Source organism: Crassostrea angulata, chromosome 7 (assembly GCF_025612915.1).
Source record: "Crassostrea angulata isolate pt1a10 chromosome 7, ASM2561291v2, whole genome shotgun sequence".
NCBI classification, from domain to species: Eukaryota; Metazoa; Mollusca; class Bivalvia; order Ostreida; family Ostreidae; genus Magallana; species Magallana angulata.
Window position 1 is genome coordinate 51,596,725 of NC_069117.1, and position 19,873 is coordinate 51,616,597.

The 19,873-nt window shown below is 34.4% G+C and overlaps 4 protein-coding genes across 11 annotated transcripts in view; 2 read left to right on the top strand and 2 right to left on the bottom strand.

The window, feature by feature from the left end:
- LOC128156211 (protocadherin Fat 1-like) overlaps nt 1–6,454 on the top strand; it is a 56,177-nt gene extending 49,723 nt beyond the window's left edge. For 6 of the 8 annotated variants that reach the window (XM_052818261.1, XM_052818267.1, XM_052818268.1 and 3 more), the window contains 10 exons: nt 13–180; nt 446–609; nt 707–1,112; nt 1,223–1,384; nt 1,510–1,686; nt 1,823–1,933; nt 2,024–2,533; nt 2,628–2,735; nt 3,608–3,634; nt 4,299–6,454. In XM_052818261.1, the coding sequence (XP_052674221.1) occupies nt 13–180; nt 446–609; nt 707–1,112; nt 1,223–1,384; nt 1,510–1,686; nt 1,823–1,933; nt 2,024–2,533; nt 2,628–2,735; nt 3,608–3,634; nt 4,299–5,065 (2,600 nt within the window). In that variant the 3' untranslated portion in view covers nt 5,066–6,454. The remainder of the gene's footprint in view (nt 1–12; nt 181–445; nt 610–706; nt 1,113–1,222; nt 1,385–1,509; nt 1,687–1,822; nt 1,934–2,023; nt 2,534–2,627; nt 2,736–3,607; nt 3,635–4,298) is intronic. The other 2 variants (XM_052818269.1, XM_052818270.1) reach the window with 1 other exon arrangement.
- Nucleotides 1–19,873, bottom strand: part of LOC128156214 (FAD-dependent oxidoreductase domain-containing protein 1-like) — a 312,439-nt gene that overhangs the window by 173,446 nt on the left and 119,120 nt on the right. The gene's annotated exons all lie outside the window — the stretch shown is intronic.
- On the bottom strand, nt 9,172–14,522 carry LOC128156228 (40S ribosomal protein S3). The gene is made up of 6 exons (XM_052818286.1): nt 14,474–14,522; nt 13,846–14,070; nt 13,465–13,559; nt 12,167–12,354; nt 9,710–9,895; nt 9,172–9,225 (listed from the first exon to the last, which is right to left on the bottom strand). Exons 1-5 carry the CDS (start codon nt 14,501–14,503, stop codon nt 9,714–9,716), a joined length of 720 nt encoding a protein of 239 aa, XP_052674246.1. The 5' UTR covers nt 14,504–14,522; the 3' UTR covers nt 9,172–9,225; nt 9,710–9,713.
- Nucleotides 14,730–19,101, top strand: LOC128156224 (cathepsin O-like). The gene is made up of 9 exons (XM_052818283.1): nt 14,730–14,855; nt 15,018–15,108; nt 15,924–16,020; nt 16,116–16,181; nt 16,294–16,450; nt 16,886–17,001; nt 17,685–17,851; nt 18,042–18,134; nt 18,289–19,101. Exons 1-9 carry the CDS (start codon nt 14,730–14,732, stop codon nt 18,324–18,326), a joined length of 951 nt encoding a protein of 316 aa, XP_052674243.1. The 3' UTR covers nt 18,327–19,101.

The window sequence follows — 19,873 nt, forward strand, 5'->3', positions numbered from 1 at the left end:
GATTTCTTGTAGATGTGTTTTGTCCAGAAGTCCATGACAGCTGCTTGACCAAGATTTGTCCTCCCCACCAGGTGTGTCGACACGAGCCCTACCAGACCCCCAGCTGTGTCTGCCCCGAGGGCCGGGCCGGTCAGTTCTGTGAGAGTGAGGACAGGTGTACTGATGCCTCATGTCTCAATGGTAAGACACAGTAAAAATACTGTTATAGAGTGAAATTTTTAATATCTTTATCATTGTATACGTAATGAATAATCTGTATGAAATTTTGTTTATTAAGATTTGATAAAATTATGTGAAGCTCTGTCATTAATTTGTTTTAACTTGTCATTTAAGTTTTCTATATTGTCTTAAAATTAAATGTTGAATTGTAAGGAAATGCCCGCTATCATTTCTACTTACCATCAGTGCATCAGTTAAACAAAAGGTCTTTGTTTTTCATTAACAGGTATCAAACCAATGACCTTCTCTGGGAACAGTTTTGCCAAGTGGACTCTGATGGACGAGTTTACAATAGAGAAGAGACTGAGCCTCTCTATGAGAATCAAAACACACCGCTCCACAGCTTCCCTGATGTTTGCCACAGGAGATGTGGATTACAGCATCTTAGAGGTAAGTGCTCCGTCTAGTCTCTTTAGAAAACTCTGTGATGGATTCTTATCATGTACTGTGAATTGATATTGTAAACATCACCCTTTGTGAACTTCAGATTTACAATGGAATGATACAGTACAAATTCAACTATGGAAGTGGAGCTGGCTTGGTCATGATTCCCATTCATGTGGATGATGGAAAGTGGCACACGATCAATGTGGAGAGGAATGATAAGCATGCGGAGCTGACCTTGGACAACAAGTACACCAACATGGCCATTGCTCCGGGCAAGAGTAGGGTCTTAAACCTGCTGAACAATGATGTCTACTTCGGAGCAGACGTTGTCATTGGTTACAATGGCCACCCAGATGTCAGGAGAGGGTTTGATGGCTGCATGGAGGAGATCAAACTGTTTAGCATTGTATTGCCGCTCAAAGGACGGAACGCTGTGGTCAAATCCCAGGAATTTCAGGAGGTGGAGTTCCATTGTAAAAACACACTGTCTCCACCAATGGGATCAAGTGAGTAGGGGACGGGCTCTTTTCTTTGCTGGAAACATGGCAATCACTTCTTTGAAATATTAAATTGATTTATTCAAGAATGAGCTTATTTTGTAATGTGTATTTTGTAGACATCTGCAGTATTGTGACCTGCTCTAATGGAGGAGTCTGTAAACCCTACTCACAGTATATGGGTTATGAGCAGTACACCTGTGAATGTCCCGAGAGATTCGAGGGAAATCAGTGTGAAATCGACCTAGATCCATGTGCCAATAACCCTTGTGGTGGAAATGGTAATCAATGATTGAATACTATAAAAACTTTTTTGTATATTACTGTAGTACTGGTATATCTTCAGTGCAACTCATAACCCGTAGTCATAGGTTAAATCCTAAACAACTTTGATTTGTTTTTGTAGGAGAGTGTCTTAATATTGAGAACGTGCCCAATGAGTTCCGCTGTAGGTGCAAGGACAACTACCAGGGACAGTTCTGTCGCTACGGCAAGTTCTGTCACTCCTCTCCCTGTAAGAATGGGGGGAGCTGCATTGAGGGGCCATCCAGCTTTATATGTCACTGCCCACCAGGATTTACAGGTAATGTACAGTGACCAGCAAAAAGTTCATCAAAACTGAACTCAAGTTTAACTTTTTCTGTATTTCCTTTTATAAAATTCATACTTCCTGATATTACTTTAATGTGTTTTAAACAAAAAATTTTGAATTATTTTAGGTCTTGAATGTGAGAAGGTCTGGTCAGAAATTCCCGGAACCAAGTTTGTAGAGTCAAACATTGAGTCTAACGAGTCTGGAATAACAAATACAACTCTCTACATTATTGTTGGTAAGATACAATGTAATCTATTTTTTGTCCTAATTATTGATGTCAAAAAAGATCAAAATGTATGTATATTGAATGATTTTTCTTTTATAGGAGTGACAAGTGGCCTGATTTTTCTGGCGATTGTGTTTGTGAGTATACAGTGCTACAGGAGGCGTTCCAGCAGAACAGGGCGTAATGTCACCCTGGGAATCGCTTTCGACGACGAAAGAGACGTGATGTTGAAGAGTCGTAAGGACAATTGTAAAGTCAGCGACTTCGATGTCAGCAAGTTCAACAATGTTCCCCCCAGTCCCCAGCCTCCTCCTGTACCTAATCGACCCGCCTCCTACACGCCCAGTAATCATGACTCGCTGAATACCCTCAACAATCTGGACAACTTCCATAACTACGGATCGGCCGCTGACGACCTGGAGAACTGTCACAACATTCCGTACCTCACCCAGGAGTTCCTGTCCTTCCACGGTCCCCCACCCCGCAGTAACGCCAGTGTGGCCCCCTCTTTACCCCCACCCCCTCCCTCCAACCCCCCATCAGACACTGACTCTATTCAAAAGGCAACATGGGAAGGAGATTGCCCAAACATGCTGGAGAATTTAGAAGGTTTGATATTTTGTATGAAAGTATTTTAACTGTGTCAATTGGCTATATTTGAAAGAAAACCAGTCAGTCATTTTGTTTTATTTATCCTTAACAGAAAAAAAACACCCAGAGAAATTCCCACGTTTGAACAGGCCCATGATGCTGTGTGCAGATACTACCTCATTTAGCAGTCTACCTGTCTCAGAATCAGAGGATGAGCCAGGTAAGTCAATTGACTCTCTTATCAAACTACAAACTTCTTTATGAATACACAAAAAATTGACTCCTCTTCATCTCCATAACATCTTTCCAACTTCAACTCTTAATCCATCTTACAAATAATAAAAACTGATTTATAAAGTTATAGTTTTTTAAAATAATTTACCTTTGAATTTTAATATAGAACTTTAGGTGTTTTCATATATCAGCATTTTCACATTTTCATTGCATGGATATTTTGGCTTTCATCATTCTTGTTTACCTTTTGCACTTCATTTGCACCTACCGCGGTACTTTTCTTCACATTTCATAGAAACAGAACTTTGGGAAGTGCAGTATTAATTTCTTGTTTACACAGTACAACATCTATTTCATGTTTGATATTGTTCGGAATAAGTAGCATATTTGGCTGAGATAAGCATTAAAGTAGCGTAATGATTACCGGTACAGTTTAATGTTAATTTACATTTCAATGTATCAAAATTAACATGTGTCATGAACCACTTGCACATTTTCTTTTCAAATTGATGTGTTTATCAGGAATTGAGAAACAGCTGAAATGTCAATTGTTAGATAGTATAGAAAACCCTATTTAGTCATCAAGCATTCATCCCTCATTGCCCATAAATGATTTCACCATCCAAACCAGCCATAACAAGTTGCTTCCTTTTGAAGCTGTGCTTCTGAACAGAAAACCTGAGGGGACACTCGCTTTTATAGTGGGCTTCAATGTCTGCCTTCTGCTTACAGTTAGTTTAGTTTTAGCAAAGGGAAGCAACTTGTGATCATCCCCATATAATCAAGTATCCTCATCCTCACAGAATAAAACCATTGTGTGTGTAATGTCTTTACAAGAGAGACTCTTTTTTCCAACAGCTGCTAGGTGCAGAAAGAAAGGAAAAGGTAGCTCTGACACTAGCATGTTACCTAGAGGACAATTTGTAATGTTGCTTCTATGTGGTTCAAGCTTTTTCTACCAACATTTTATTAATCAAATCTTATTTACTTTGTACCGTGATGTACAATATTTATTTCAGATTTACAAACTCTTATGATTTTCTTTAAATATATTTATGCATGCCGATTATAATCTTTATTTAGTTCTGATTAACCAGAGAAATTTATTTTTCTAAGTGGTTTTCTTTTCCTATTTTATTCCTTGTGATGTGGTCTTTATTTCTGAAATCAGTTGATTGTCTGATCCAGTGAATATTATTGGTCTATAAATATATATTTCTTCTACTAGTTTGTCAATGCAAGTATCCATAATTTAACAAATTGTAAACTGATCCCCATCCTGCCTGATTGTATTCAACCATTTGTAAAAATGATTTTAAAAGATTGAATTTTTAAATTGTTCTTTCTGATCTCTTTATAATTTTCTAAGTGCAGCTGCAAGCTTAATAATTTCTAATTTGACAAGTCTTAAAGTATGATGCTAGCTACATTTTTGCTTAACTTGGTTTACATTTTATCAATACTTATAAAAACAAACCTAAGAAGTATATACCATCTAAATATTTAGTACTTTACGTAGCAGACCTTAATTTTCCATTTCGTTTTTCAGATTACCACTGGGATGCCTCCGATTGGGCCCCAAGGCCGTCCCTCCCAAACATCAGCGAGGTTCCCATCCGTGAAATCCAGGACTCCCCAAGCTCCAGTCCCCATAGCAACGAGTCCAACACCCACATAGGATTTTCTGGCTGTCAGATTAACGACTCGGCTCTGTACACTGACCCTGAACTGTTGGAGTCTGAGTATGTAGGGGACTCAGAGTTTGCAGACAATGAGTATGACAATGAGGAATGTTACATGAGTCCTCCAAACTATCGACAGGTGCTTGGACTTCCTCAGACCCCCGAGGAAGAGGAGGAGAGCTATGAACTCCCTCAACATCAGATCAACACACACCCCAACCAGTACCTGCCAAATCATAGCTTTACCCAGTCACATGACCAAATGTCAGGTGATAGAGACTCGCGCTGTGAATGGCCAGAACCACCATCATGTGACGAAAATGAGTTTTATACCTCTGACAATGATGAGGAAGTTGTGTCATACGGCTTTCCAAACACTAAAAAGTTAGTCCCCGGATTTGTATCTGATGGGGGCATAACAGACAGTGAATATAACGTCAGGAACTCTGTCATAGACAGAATGAGCATGTCCCTAGGAGGATATGCATCTACAAATGCTTCCATGTCTGAAATATCAGGCTTGTGTGAAATCGAAGATAGTGAAGTGAACCTCAGTGAAGAAGAGAGCTGCAATGACAATATAGATGAGAACACGCCTCTCAACAATATTCTAGAGAGAAATACAAATGTTTAATCCGTGTCGTGTTAGTGACGTATATGTGCCATACAAGTCATTTTGTTTCTTGTGATCTTATCTTCCCTGCCAAGCTTCTGATGTTGTGAATGATTTTCTGCAATTATTATCCATGACCATAACAAAAAATAAGATTTAACTGCTTTAAAAAAAAAGTACATGTAGCATGGTGCTAGTCTGCATAAGTTTCTTTTATAGGGAAGATTTCTGCATTCGATTTGACCAGTTTCACTGGTGGAACCACTAGAATGCATTTTAAAATGGCATAAAAGAAAGATTGTCAAAATTTCTTTGAAATATTTTTATGTGCATCCTTTTTGTTTGCTGATAAATATATATGTGATACAAATAGATCTGCCAAACATCTGTACAAATTTCTGTCATTTTATTTCATTCTGTTCAACCCCCACCACCATTGCCCATTTCACTTCAAGTATTCACCGTTTTTTTAGCAGTTAATATTTTAATTTGAACAGGTAGTTGATTTGTGTTATATGAAGTACTTCGCATGCATTTAATTTGAATTTGTGAAGAAACAAATTAGATTTTGTTATTATTTATTCTATGTTAATTATACAACTGGTTGTGATTTTAGCGTAATTTTCGTCCTTTTAATGTGTTGTGTGACGTTATTTGTTAATAGGAGATATAACTAATTGTTGATAATGAATGTATGCTCTGTTGCTTCATTAAGTGAGAGTTTGACATCACAATGGTTAGACAGTGACTTCAGGCTATGAATGATTGAGTTGAATCCAAGTAGTATTTCATCATCTGACACATTATCCATATAACTACAAGAATTCTTTTGATTTAACTCTCAAAATACATGTAAATTAAAGTATTGCCTTGTATTTATATGAATGTTCAAAAATTTGTACGTTACATTTTCTACATGTATAATTTAAATATTGAAAAAGTAATTCCCTTTCCTTCAAGGAATGCTCCCCTGAGCATAAAATTCTTTTCCATGACATGTTATAAATAAATGTAATTTTAATTCAAGTTGTGAATTCTAGGGAGTTAATTTATTTGGTGCTACACAGCAGTGCTAGCTGTGACAGCTGACTTCATTATAATTACACATAAGATTATTACATAGTTTATCATTCTATAGACATGAAGCACAAAAAAAAATCACTCATCTTTTTTACTTCTTTTTTAAAAATAGAAGAATGTTCGATGTGTTCTTATTCATTTAATGTAATTCATCCAAGGTTGATTTTTAGTTGAATGTTTATAGCCAGTAATGAATTTCATTGGTCTCACTCGTGTTATGAGAGTTGGAACAAGTAATATAGTGTACTTGTACAAAGTAGAAATGGCTGCTGTAATAGTGCATTGTGAGTCAGTTGTCTTTACAAATACAAATAAAACCATAAAATATCATTCAAGGTTTTGTTTTCCATTTGAATGGATCAAGTGTTTGTCTTTGAAAGACATGGGTGGAAAAACTAGTTGTATGAAAAAATCTGGTCAGCTCATAGACAATGACAAGATGAATAATTTCAGTAAAAATGTTATACTTAATTGTTATACTTATAGAAAACTGAATTATCAACAAGTAATCCCATATCTGGTTTTATAAAGACTGAATCTAATTTCTAATACAGTATGTTTATTGGTATACAGGGTAATTTTTGCCCCGTTACCTGGAAATAAATAGGGTTTTTACCTCTTGCAATAAGCAACCTGTGTAAAAAGTATGATCACCTAACCTCAAATAGTATATCTTTCTTTTTTACAAAGTACAAGAAGACTAATTCAATGTTGGCCTTATTGACCTTGACCTTAGATCTAACCTTGAAAATTTATATTCATCCTCTTTTTATATAACCAATCTATGTACAGAGTATGCTCATCTTACCACAAAGGGTAAAGTCTTTCTATTTATATATATATTTTTCAGACCAGGAATTATGTCCGGTAACCTTTGACAGTGAAAATAATTGTACTCTTCCTAGTGTGGACAATCATATGGACTTACTGCATCGTACCATAATGTAACACATATCCATTAAAGATGGGCATATACTGAAGATGGGAATGCTTATATAATTATTGCCGTTTTAAGGTCAATACGATGATTTAGCTACCAGAGAAGTACTATATTCACCTTTGGCTCAGTGAATATTGTACTTCTTGGTTTGCTAGATCACCATATTGATTGAAAAAATAACCCAGCAATAATTGTTTTATTTAATGTTTCAGCGATGAATTGATACAGACATCTCAAATTGAGATCAATCAAGCAAAGATTTTAGTTTGAAGCCAAAGCTGAACAAATTGAAAATGTGATATTTCATTGGACAATCAATTTTTAGTTCCATGTAGATAAAATCAAACGTTATAATGATCTCCTGGACATCATCTTTCCAAGTCAAGGGTTTCTGATCCACTCTGCACTACATAAACCCTTGACCAAACTGGCAATATATATGCGAGTTTACTATTGCTCCATCTAACCAGGTTGCACATTTTAAGCTGGGCTCTGCTGAAAGCAGAGTCCTGGCTGAGGCAGGCAAATCGCCAATGTTACTATAAATAGCACAACTTCAAACGTAAACACAAAACCAAACAGCGTCAAAGTAAAAGCTTCCGCTACACAAAATGGTTACACAAAGAGGCACGTTGTGTCAAAAGTGTTGGCATTTTGTTTCTTATTTTAATTTCAAGAGAATTGTCTATCTTTTTTAGTTTTCTTATTAATAACGTGTTTTAAAAACAAGACTATGCATTTTGGACATACATAATGCGCATGAATTTCTATTAAATACTTTGCTGCACGTTGAAGAAATGGGGATTGAATATATAACGCTTGTTGCAAAATTCAAGGCAGCAACTGTTGAACTTTTTTCTACTAGACAGAAATATCTTTGTTTATAGCTGCTTACAAAATTTGGTCACTCTCTGACGCTTTGCCAGCATGAGAGAGAGAGAGATTTTCAGTCTTTACTACACAATATGCATAAAGACTCACCAAAAGAGCGCGGCTTTCATTACTTTGATTGTGAATTCGGTGACGTCTTGTTTTATGCCAGTTCGGTCAAGGTTTTATGAGGAATGGAGTGGATCAGAAACCATTTATGTCTAGACATGTGCAAGTGAACCTCATGTTTTATTTTTTGTTAAATGGTTGGATATCAGCCAATTAGAGAGTTAGGAATTAATCAATCATTTAATAACAAATTGACATGTCTTTAATTGAGGTTTTGTGGTTCAAATCATCATTTTGGAGTCAAATTTTCACATTTTGTTTAATATCTGATGGTTTGACCATTCAGGCTCCTTAATAGCAAGATACCCGGTATTTATAGAAAGTTCTCCCACATTTTCTTTACATGTATATGCCTACAGCATTTGAAAAAATAGGTCCATGGGCTACATTGCTCACCTGAGCAACAATAGACATCAAAATCAGACTTTAGAGTCATTTACAAAATGTCTGGACAATGTAGTATAACAGATCCTGTATATATAAAAAAAAATCCCCCTGGATATTCTGCTTATCATTGAATACTTTTTGTCACAGGATGATTTTGTAATCATTTCACATATTGAGCATTACAGTTCTAAAATAGCTGCAGGTCTGTAACTCCCAGTCTGAAAAAATTTGCAGACAACCTCGGAGCAACTGTGCCACCCATTGAAAAAATTGTGTATTTATAATTATTGCACACAAAAACGTATGCTAGTTTTGGACCTAATAACCTTATTTATACACAAATCCTGTGAGAACATTTAGTACCATTAATTTCTTTATGCAATGTACTATGTATAACGTCTATTAACTTACTTCTGATAGTCTTTTGAACACCATCAACAGCCATGTAAAGTGAAGTGGTGCAGTTATTTACATGTAAAAATGGTTTTATCTCGATGTAAATTTGGCATACTAAATCTATGGTCGGTAGTGTGTTCCAGAGAAAGTTTGAGGCAAGTACAGAGACAATATCAGTAGAAAATTGCATGGAGAAATTAATGGTACAAAAAGTGATCAGAAAAGCTCACTTGAGCTTTCAGTTCAGGTGAGTTAAAAACGGCCAATATGACTTAACCATGACCTTTACCTTTGCAAACCTCAAAATAATAATGAAATGTCCATGGAATTTTTTTGGTTATTTATTTTTTAGTTTTTTTTACAGTCTCTGTTCACATATCTGAAAAATAAAATAAAAATAATCATGTTACATACATTACAAGTACACTTTTAATGGGAGAATAGAAAATGTATACATGTGTAAATGATGGTAAATATTTACATTGAAGGGTTGCTAAATTACCAAATGTTTCTTAATCAGTTTCCCTTCACGAGGCTTTTTTTTAATAGTCACAATCAAATAAAGTTTAAGGAATAAAATTGTGATAATTGTATAAAGAAATGACCATATAAATGATTTTTGTGATTCAATCAATAGATAGTTAAAGTTATATCAATATTTAGAGCACTATTCAGGGTTGTCTCTAAAAATTGAAGTAGAAGGAGGAAATGAAAAAGTAGAAGGGGGTCTGGGGGTCTTGCTTATAGTTACATTGTGTTTGAAATGCAAAAATAGCCGGGTAATCAAGGCATTATAGGCGAGGGAATTCCCCGCCTCCCAGGTCTTAGAGACAACCCTGACTATTTGCAGTTTATATAGTCACCTTTTTAAGCCTGTGCAGCTGGGGGCTCTGTGGGCTTGGCTCCCTTCTGCTCACTGTAGGGGTGGGCGGGGACGGCCTCATCCTTTGGCTCCACCACACTGACATGGTCAGGCAGGGGGCGCTTAGGACCAATCTTGCCACTGGGATCCCAGGGCAACATGATCTTAACCTTGATTCCAAGCACACCTGGAAGAAGTAGGTAGATAAATATAATTAAGGTCTTCCGTTTCCAACGGAAGACCTTCTTGTTATTGCTTTGTTTCTGTTTCCCTTATTATTATTCTTTTTTTTTCTTACGCATTTTTGTGCACGCGAGTTCTCGGGAACGGCTTGGCTGATTTTAATGAAACTTTCAGAACTAACACATATTGATCTGAACCTTATTGGAAATTTTTTACATTGATGACGTCATTTCCGTTTTAGAGATATTGACGTTTTTATGAGTTTTAGAGGGTCGGCTTGTCCGGTGTTTTTCTCCTAAACGAAAACAGATATTTGATTCAAATTTTCAGAGTTTGTAGACCTATGATTGTGGATATGACAGAAGCATTTTCATTTTTCTGTGACAAAAAACACCGAAGCTCGCCTGAGCTTAAAAATTGAGATAAAAAGCGTCATGATTTTTTTGTTGTTTTCTTTGAATATCTTTTTTCTCAAAAGTATTTTGTTAAAACTTATAGAACAAAAAAACTTGAAAAAGTCAAGAACTTTCATTTGACATTAGGGAAGAGGGGCTGACCCTTTAAATTAAGGGCCGAAAGGGCTCTAAAGTATTCTAATAATATCTTTTTAATGTGAAATATTTTGTTATACTTTATAGAAGCAATTATGTTCATCGTAACGTTATGTACCTACACATGACAGTTGTTTACTCCTTTGTTACGTATTTAGGGATTTTAAGGGGCCAGCAGTCCGAAATTTTGATCTTATATATCTGAAAATGGAGAGAAATTTTGAAAAGCAACGTTGAACAAAAGATGCTCCAAATAATGTCGTTAACAATTTGCAACCATATTTTTTTTGTTATCCGGTCCCTAAAAGGAGTTATAGGGTCGGCCCTTAAAACGATCTCTTCCAGACATCTCGAGAACGGTACATAATTTCTACATACTTGTTGAACAAAATGTGTTTAAAATGACAAGAGCTTTCTTTTTATATCACGAAAAAGGGGCTGGCTATTCAAATTAGGAGCCGATAGAGTTCTAAAGTATTTTAATCATAACCTTTAATTGTGAAATATTTTGTAATACATTACGGAAGCAATTATGTTAATCGAAATGTCATGTACCTATACATGAAAATTGTTTACTCCTATGTTATGTAATAAGGGATTTTAAGGGGTCAAAAGTCCGAACTTATCATCAACGTCCCAAAATTTAAAAAAAAAGCAATTTTAAGGAGCATTATTGAACAAAATACGCTAAAAAATGTGATTAACAATCTGCAACCAAAACTTGTTTGTTATCTCTTTCAGATAAATCAAGAACGGTTACAAATAACTTTTTACACAAAATATATCGAAATCAAAAGACCTCTTATTTGATATGAAATAAAATGTGGCTGGTCCCTAAATTAGGGATCCAACGGGGTGTATAATCCTTCATCCATCGCTCTTTTAGATCACATCTGCATTTCCTGATATGTTTCGTTGATTAAGATAAAAGGCAAAGTCATTTCCTCTACTAAAAATCGGACGGAAGACCTCCTCGTTGCTCGCAACGAGATCGTGTCTAGTTTATATACTTTTTTATTTACCAGAGCACTTTACTGTAAATATTTGGTGGAAATTGATTTTTTAATAAGTTAATAGGGATTTGTTTTAGTCTATTTCTGGATGTAAATATCCTGACATAGTATGCGCATGACTTTTCCTAATATACTGTGGAATCATTTAAATTCATGGGGGCCAATTTTCATGGATTGTTGGTTTTTTGCTTATTCATGAGGATGAAATTTCGTGGGTGCATCAGTTTTCAGTTTCAGTAAGAAAGAATATTCTTTTATTTTTTTTTTAGTTGAGGATGTGAATTCCTGGGGCAGGGCTACCCATTAATACCATGAAAATTGAGCCACCATGAATTCTATTGATTTCATAGAAAGCACTTCTGCCAAAAACACAAAGAAAAATACACAGCCAAATGAATGATTAACAGTATTATATCATACCTACATTTTTGGAGAAATGCATTATGAGAACATCTGAACAAAACACTGAAATCCAGACACGCATACTACCATAAATAAAAATCCTTCTAACAAAATGTTCCCTCTTGTGTTCAACTTGAAACTCATAGAATATGCACACAACATACATGACATTGTATACAGAATGAATTTGAAAGACAGCATGTATACTGCTTTATTGGACCAAATAATTTAAGGTATAAATTTATAACTCCTTAAAACTTTAAAACCTAATTTCTCCAACTGTTTTGTTAACCTTGACGTGAGTATTACCTTGTCTGAGTAAGACGTGCCTGACGGCTGTGTCTACGTAATCATTAATGGGGTCACCGCTGTGGATCATAAGGCCATCCACAAACTTCATGGACTTGGCTCTCTGTCCCCTCAGCTTTCCTGATACTACGACTTCACAGCCCTTAGCACCACTCTCCATGATAAATCGCAGCACTCCATAACAGGCCCTGCAAAAGCAAGATAAACATGAAAAAGGTGGAAAGTCCGTTAAATTTTGGCAATGTACATTACTAAGTCACAAGTATAGCCCTACATTTGACAAACAGTTGTAATTCACTGTTGTATAGTCACATAAGATGATGGTACTGTGCAAAATATAAACTTGAATGAAATGTAAATAAATAGAAAAGTGTAAATCACTACTGTATACAGTCACTTTATATAAGGACTAAAACTACAGAAATGATGAATTTATGTACCCAATTTTTTCCCACAGTAATGCTCAAGCAAGAACAAGCTGTCCGCAAATTGGGAATATTACACTTGCATAATCGAATATGATCAAATAATTCTAAATTACTGTGTGTGATGTGATACCAGGTGGTAATTCGATTAAACATAAAAAATATCTCTAATTGTATTCATATCCTAATTTTTCCTGTTGTGACCTATGATGCTGTGTTGCTGACTTGATAAACATTTTTTTTGTTATTCATCTTTTTATAAAATGTAAAGATTTCCAAGTAGAAAAGGAAAAGGTGTTCATATAATATGCATGTCATAATGACATTCTGAAACACAAATTTCAAAATATCTAAATCATTAATAATTCAAAATTGCAAATTTAATAATTTATGAACCATTTAGAGTGCAAAACCATTCAATACAGTGGTTTCTTTTAGGGGTCAGTTAGGAGTGATATCAATGGTGTAACAATGATAGTCACATAACTTAATTACTTTTTGTACATAAACCACAAAAAAGTTTTTAAAAAAATGTACTGATCCATCTTTCTTAAATATAAATTTAAAACAAAGTTTACATGGATATAAACTTGGTTGTACATTGTCAAACCTATGAAGCCCTTCCACCTTCACAGGATTTGATGACATGATAAACAAATTTCATATCCCAATAAACTTTTACACATTACAATTTCTTCAATGAATTTAATCAACAGTGTAAATCACTACTGTATACAGTCACTTTCTATAAGGACTAAAACTACAGAAATGATGAATTCATGTACCCAATTTTTTCCCACAGTAATGCTCAAGTAAGAACAAGCTGTCCGCAAATTGGGAATATCGTTTTCTTCATCACTAAGTTGTCCTTACCTCCTGACTGCCAGACCTCCGATCAACTTGTATCTGAGAGACTCACACTGTGCAATAGCACATAAACCTCGCTGTGCAACCTTTTCTGCATAAAGCTGAAATAGAGAAAGCAATTGTTCATTCGAAAGAAAGATGTCAGTAAACTATAAAATAAGTTGACAGTCATGAATAGGACCTTACTCTGCCAAGTTCCTTTGGAGTGAAATTTTATTGAAAACACCCGTTTCCTCATCAATTTTATGTAACCATTGTTTATTGATAATACTCTCACTCAAAGTCCCTAAAAATCTTTGACAGACAAAAGGTAAGTTGAACGAATGCTCACACGGACTAAAATATGATAAATGTCATTCAATTCTGCAAACTGTAGAAAATGATTACCTCAACAGTTCCCTCTGGGAAGTTGAACCTTTTTTGCACTACTGAGGTCAGTTCTCTGATTCTCCTGCCTTTTTCACCGAGGACATTCTGTGTTCTGGTGGCCAGGATAATGATTTCAGTACGTGTTGGTGTGACACGGACTTCTACACCACTGTAGCCATCTTCTGCCAGCTCTCTCGTCAGAAAATTGTTCAGCTCAGCCTTGAACACTCCATCTGCAACGAACTGCAAAAGGCAATTTGGTTTAATTACCGTGCATGCAAGTATATCTATTCACCAAACAACTAAATTCACTAACACTAGCAATCTAGCATGTTACACAATTCCCATCTAAAAAATGATTTAGGGTGGATTTTATTACGTATGGCAACACTGGGTATGAGCTAAAGTATATACTTCATTCTGACAAATTCGCAATGAACAGAAGCACTGTTTATTTGAAAAATTTGTACATGTCAAGAATAATATGCAAGTCAAGCCTTCACCAATCCGCTTATATCGGACCTAAATTACGACATCCACTTTATTTATTCTGCCTAAGATGTACTTGGGAACTTCTGTTTCTCTGATTTTTTGTCTTTTTCTATTTTTTAAGCGTGTATGATGGGAATATATTAGGAAAGCAGACCTTCTTTTTCTTGCTGACTGGGTTCGCCATGTTTGATGGCCGGAAAAGGAAGTCGGAATTGTGAAAAATAAACACCTTAATTTTTTCCGTAAAACTATCAAAAATATTATTTTCAAAAACTAATATCATTATCATGATAGAGAAAAATGCATGAAATTTACATATCGTTTTATTTTCTACAATGACAGAATTAAAAAAAGATTATATTTTATATAATCATGTGAGTTCGGGTTTGGTTTTACTATTATATTTAAAAATGGTAAACTTCCGTCTACTTTCGGTTTGTCTTTTTCTCGCGTTTTTAAGTTGTACTAACTCAAAATCTCTTAATGTTTTCGAGTTTCATCAATCTAATTCAACTGTAAGATCACCTGCTTCCCTGGTAAGTTTACATATACGTGTTATAATTATGTTGAAGCAAAATAAAAGAGGGTTTAACCAAACGGGCCTTAGTCAGTCTGGGTATTACAAAGAGGAAGTGAGACAAAACATGATATCATGATCATTATGTATCAAATTATTGTTCCAAATTGTAATTTTGTAGAAATTAAGAATACAAGAGGGTCTTTATAAATTAAATGGTGCTGAGTCTGGACTTACGAAGTTTTCACATCTTTCTCAGGAAGAATTTGAAAGTAAGTTCGAAATAATCTATGCTCTAATCTCAGCATAGTAGAATCAAATTAAAACTATCTGCCAAACACTTTCTTTTGTGTAGCCTATAGATTTGTCTATAGCATTATAACTAAATCATCAGCATTATTCTGAAATGAATTAATATTCAGTATTCAGGCATGGGGACAATATGAGGGAACTACCATAGGCGCACCCCATCTTTATTAGTTAATATAACATATTTCATTCCCATACTGCATAAACTACAAAGCCTGGCTGAAATTTGTTGCCATTTTATGTTACTAACCACAATGGGCAGTGTCCATTATGAATAAAGTTTCAAAATAAACTTGTCTTAAATGGCAATGGTGTATTTATAAACAGCTAGTTTACATTCGGATTCCCATTTGACCAGTTGTGGTGTCTATAAATACTTTTAATATGCATAAAATAAAACTAACTTTCATCAATTCTGATCTAGGTGAAGTAGATTAAAATGGGAAGTTGCATGCATGCTTTGCGGTTTTTATAGGTTTAGGGATGAAATATTGTTATACACAGAATAAGATGGGGAGTGCCAATGGGAAGCACTTGAATTTCTTCTTTTTCACAAATCTTTGCCCTCTGACTTATTAGGAAGTCAATACATAAAATACATTGTATGTGGATTTTATGAAATTTGCTTTTGCAAGAATCTTTCAATTAATTGATTAAGAATAGCCCAGACAATTCCTTTTACAATTGATTCTATGGTTTTTCTTTTCATTCTCTGAAAAGATATTATAATAAAATATTTTTGTTTGAATTAATCCTAGATTTGTTACTTAATTTGCAGAACAATACCTGAGTGACTTAAAAGAAACACACTTTAAAATCCCAACAGTACAGAGAAAGAAAAATTTGTTCAACAACTTACCAAAAAAAATTGACTGGTAAATATAATGAAAAAATTTCTGTCCTAGGAATAGATGTATATATATGTTAGATTTAAAATACATTGTAATTCAAGTTTTTAATCTCTTTTTAGGAGGAATAAGGAAGGAGTGAGTTATGTGTCTCCTATTAAAAATCAAAACAAATGTGGAGGATGTTGGTAAGTTTAAACAGCATTCATATTTCAAAGAATTATTTATTTTTGCAGATATTGGATATTCCATGGAATCTATGAATGTTATTATTCTAAAAGATCTATTCCTTTGTTGTAGGGCTTTCAGTACAACAGAGACTGTGGAATCTATGTACGCAATTTCACACAATGTCACTCCCCCCCAACTCAGTGTACAGGAAGTCATTGACTGTTCCGTCGGTAACGATGGATGTTCGGGAGGCAACACTTGCACTGCTTTAGCATGGTTGAATAATGTATGTCTGATCTGTTAGATTTTCATTACATGTATTAAGATACATGTACTAGTTTAATAGATTAATTTCTTTATCTTATATCATTTTTCAAATACTGTAATAAGCACATTATGTGTATATATATATATAATTATATCATTGCATGTACATGTACTTTATTCTAGAAATGAAAAATAATATGAGTATTTAATTTAAACTGATGTGAATCAATGGCATGTAAAACAGTGCACTATTTAACTAAACTAGCTATTCATGATTGATTTGTATAATCAAACTTGTTATTAGAATAGCATAATAGTGCGACATTTTCACACCATATGGATGTATTTATAACCATAATATTAAATTGAGTAGGACAGACTGAAATAGTGTTCAAAGGTTTTTTCTCTCAATCTTTAATTCAGTAGATGTACTTGTTTAATTTGGTCATTACAGAGTCAGTCGCTCTTGGTTTATGAGGAGGAGTACCCCCTGACAGACACCTCTGATTACTGTAAACTCTTGACCAAATCCTCCAGAGGAGTGACTGTCACAAACTACACCTGCAATAGGTATGTAACAATTAACCAACAGCTACACCTGTAATAAGTATCTAAATACTATACATTATCCAATAAAAGGAATGGCTAAACTGTATCTTAATTGATAAACTGTAAGCTTATGAAATTTTGATGCTGAGAAATGAATTGGATTATTTTCATGTAAATAACTGGATTTATTTATTTGATTAAACATTTTGATAAATATATATTTGACATTATTATACTTTCATGTTAAATACTGAAATCTGATTGGTTAGACGCAGTTGATAATCTGTTCTATTACTCTCGGCATTAGCAACACACTTGGCAACGGGTAACACAACGAATTGTTACATGCGCATAAATTATGCGCGTACGGTTCGCCGTAAAATTCACATCATTTCTATATTAAAGCAGTAAAAAATTCTCTAAAATTTAGACATTCAGTATAATAAAATAAATAGTGCCTGTTTGGGAGGATAACAGTTGAAATTGACACCCCTCGAAAACAATTGTCAACCTCCGCTTCGCGTCGGTTGACAATGGTTTCCTCGGGGTGTCAATTTCAACTGTCACCCTCCCAAACAGGCACTATTTATATAATGTAAATATATATTGAGTGCCTTCTAGCTTGGATGAAAGAAATTCAATATCAGAAAATATTAAACTCACAAACATGCTTGACAGTGATATAATGTTACAATAATTGACAGATTTGTAGGAAATGAGGAAGAAATGCTGTATAGGTTGGCCCACGTGGGTCCTCTGATCGTGGCGGTAGATGCCACCACCTGGAACCACTACCTAGGGGGAATCATTCAGTATCACTGTGGTATCAGGCTTAACCATGCGGTGCAGATTGTAGGGTATGATCTGACAGGTAGGTTAAGTACCAGTATGTGTTATGTGTGTATATATGTTAAGTATGTGTTGTATGTGCATGTATATGTGTTAAGTATGTGTTGTATGTGTATAAGTGTTAATGTTGATTTTAAAAGTGTTTTTAAAAACGAGATTTATTTTCAGCTACATGTACCAGTATGTTCATGCACTTGTTTGATGTTTTGTAGGAGATGTACCATTTTACATAGTGAGGAATTCATGGGGAACTGATTTTGGAAACAATGGGTACCTTTATATCAAATATGGAGAAAATGTGTGTGGTAAGAATTCTTTTTTTGGAGGGGGTACTTTTTAATATATCAAATATGAAGAAAATGTGTTTGTTAAGAATTTTTCTCTTCTTTGAAGCAGACTCCTTCATCAAACATAATGAAGATTTCAAAAAGGAAGCTCAAATGTTTTGATTTGTTTCAGGGATAGCAACAGAAGTTTCAATTGTTAGAGTCTTATGATGTACCTTACATAGTCATGAAGTACCAAAGTTGACCACTCGTGAAAACAAATGAAAGAAGGACTACTGAAAAGCCTAGAATTTTCATCAACTATTTAAGATGTTTGTCAGGAATGTGTATTTGGAGAAAATATCTTTGAATATAAGATAAACATATTTTTAAACATACAACTCAATAACCTTTATATACATATTGAGGTTGATGAATTTTTGTGTTATGAAATTAAAAAGTTAGGCTGTAATTTTATAAAATAGCACATTAACAAACACAAATCTAAAAGTGTCTTCACTTTTTGTTCTTTTTTACATATATTATTAACATCATGTGTGGGAGAATATATATTTACCATGCCAATACTTGAATTGTTTGATTTTTCATTTTTTTTGTTGTTACTTCATTATAGTCATGTACATCCAGCAATTTTTGAGAGGAATTATTTATTTGCTGAAAGCACCATCATGCTGTCTTCCATTTTCTTTGTATGAATTAGCTTACTGGTATAAATGAGGTTCCAATTGTCTCACTTTTCACATTTACCAATAGATAGATATTTACCATGAGGTACATGTTAATTGATACAAACAAGATTTTATAAGGTCAACAAATTACTAGTATATTTTTTCTCTATTGATTATGTAATGATCTTTTTACTATACTCCGTTTTTGCCTTTGAAAATAGCCCTATGATAGAAAACTATATAGTAAGATTTCTGTTTGAGAGGTTATAATATTCTTTAATAAAAGTTGATTTAAATGATTTAAAAAGCTTGAGTTGAAGTGTTTGATTTTTATAAGTACCAGTCAAGTTCATAACATGAGACAGAACACTCTTTTCAAAAATTATATTAATTAAAAACTACATGATTACATCTATTGGAATAACTCAGTTTTGGCAAGTAATTTAATCTTTTCAGACATGACACTATGTTTCATATTTAATTTTTTAAGACATGACACTATATTTCATATTCATACATACTGTGATATAGCTACTATTTTTAATCTAAAAAGATACCTTCTATCTGGTAATTAAATTAGATCTGGGAGATACTTGCATCCCTAATTAGATGAACATTTAAAAACTTAAACTTTTAAAACAGGACGACATCAGTTATAAATGTACCGGTACATTGAAAATGCAAAAATGCTATGTTAATAATTACACGGAAAGTTAAAAATTCTATCATTAACACATTTATTATCATGAAAGAGAGCCTGCCAAGTCTACCTAAAAAGTAATCTCAGCGAGATTCGTCGAGACTGAAAAATTTTTGACGGACGTCTCGGAAGAGACGTCCGTCAAAAATTTTTCAGTCTCGACGAATCTCGCTGAGATTACCTAAAAAGAAGTATCGACAGCTTGACTACCGCATTGCGCTTGCAATTTGCGCTTGTAAATTCTGCACAGCCGTTAAGGCAACCTCGACGAAAATCCAGCGTCCGCCCCTTACGTTCCACGAGCTTTCAAAAATATCGGTAAAAAGATCATATTGCAAAAACTGTTCTAAATCAACTCCCAAGAAGAGGAAAGACACGTCGTATGGGTG

Excerpts from the sequence above, each read along its gene's own strand:
- LOC128156224 (XM_052818283.1), top strand. The coding sequence starts at position 14,730 with ATGGTAAACTTCCGTCTACTTTCGGTTTGTCTTTTTCTCGCGTTTTTA. Across the intron at positions 16,451-16,885 it reads CTTTAGCATGGTTGAATAAT|AGTCAGTCGCTCTTGGTTTA; the intron begins GTATGTCTGATC and ends TGGTCATTACAG. Across the intron at positions 18,135-18,288 it reads ATATGGAGAAAATGTGTGTG|GGATAGCAACAGAAGTTTCA; the intron begins GTAAGAATTCTT and ends GATTTGTTTCAG.
- LOC128156228 (XM_052818286.1), bottom strand. The coding sequence starts at position 14,503 with ATGGCGAACCCAGTCAGCAAGAAAAAGAAG. Across the intron at positions 14,071-14,473 it reads CAGTCAGCAAGAAAAAGAAG|TTCGTTGCAGATGGAGTGTT; the intron begins GTCTGCTTTCCT and ends TGCCTTTTGCAG. Across the intron at positions 12,355-13,464 it reads GGAGGTCTGGCAGTCAGGAG|GGCCTGTTATGGAGTGCTGC; the intron begins GTAAGGACAACT and ends TTGCTTTTGCAG.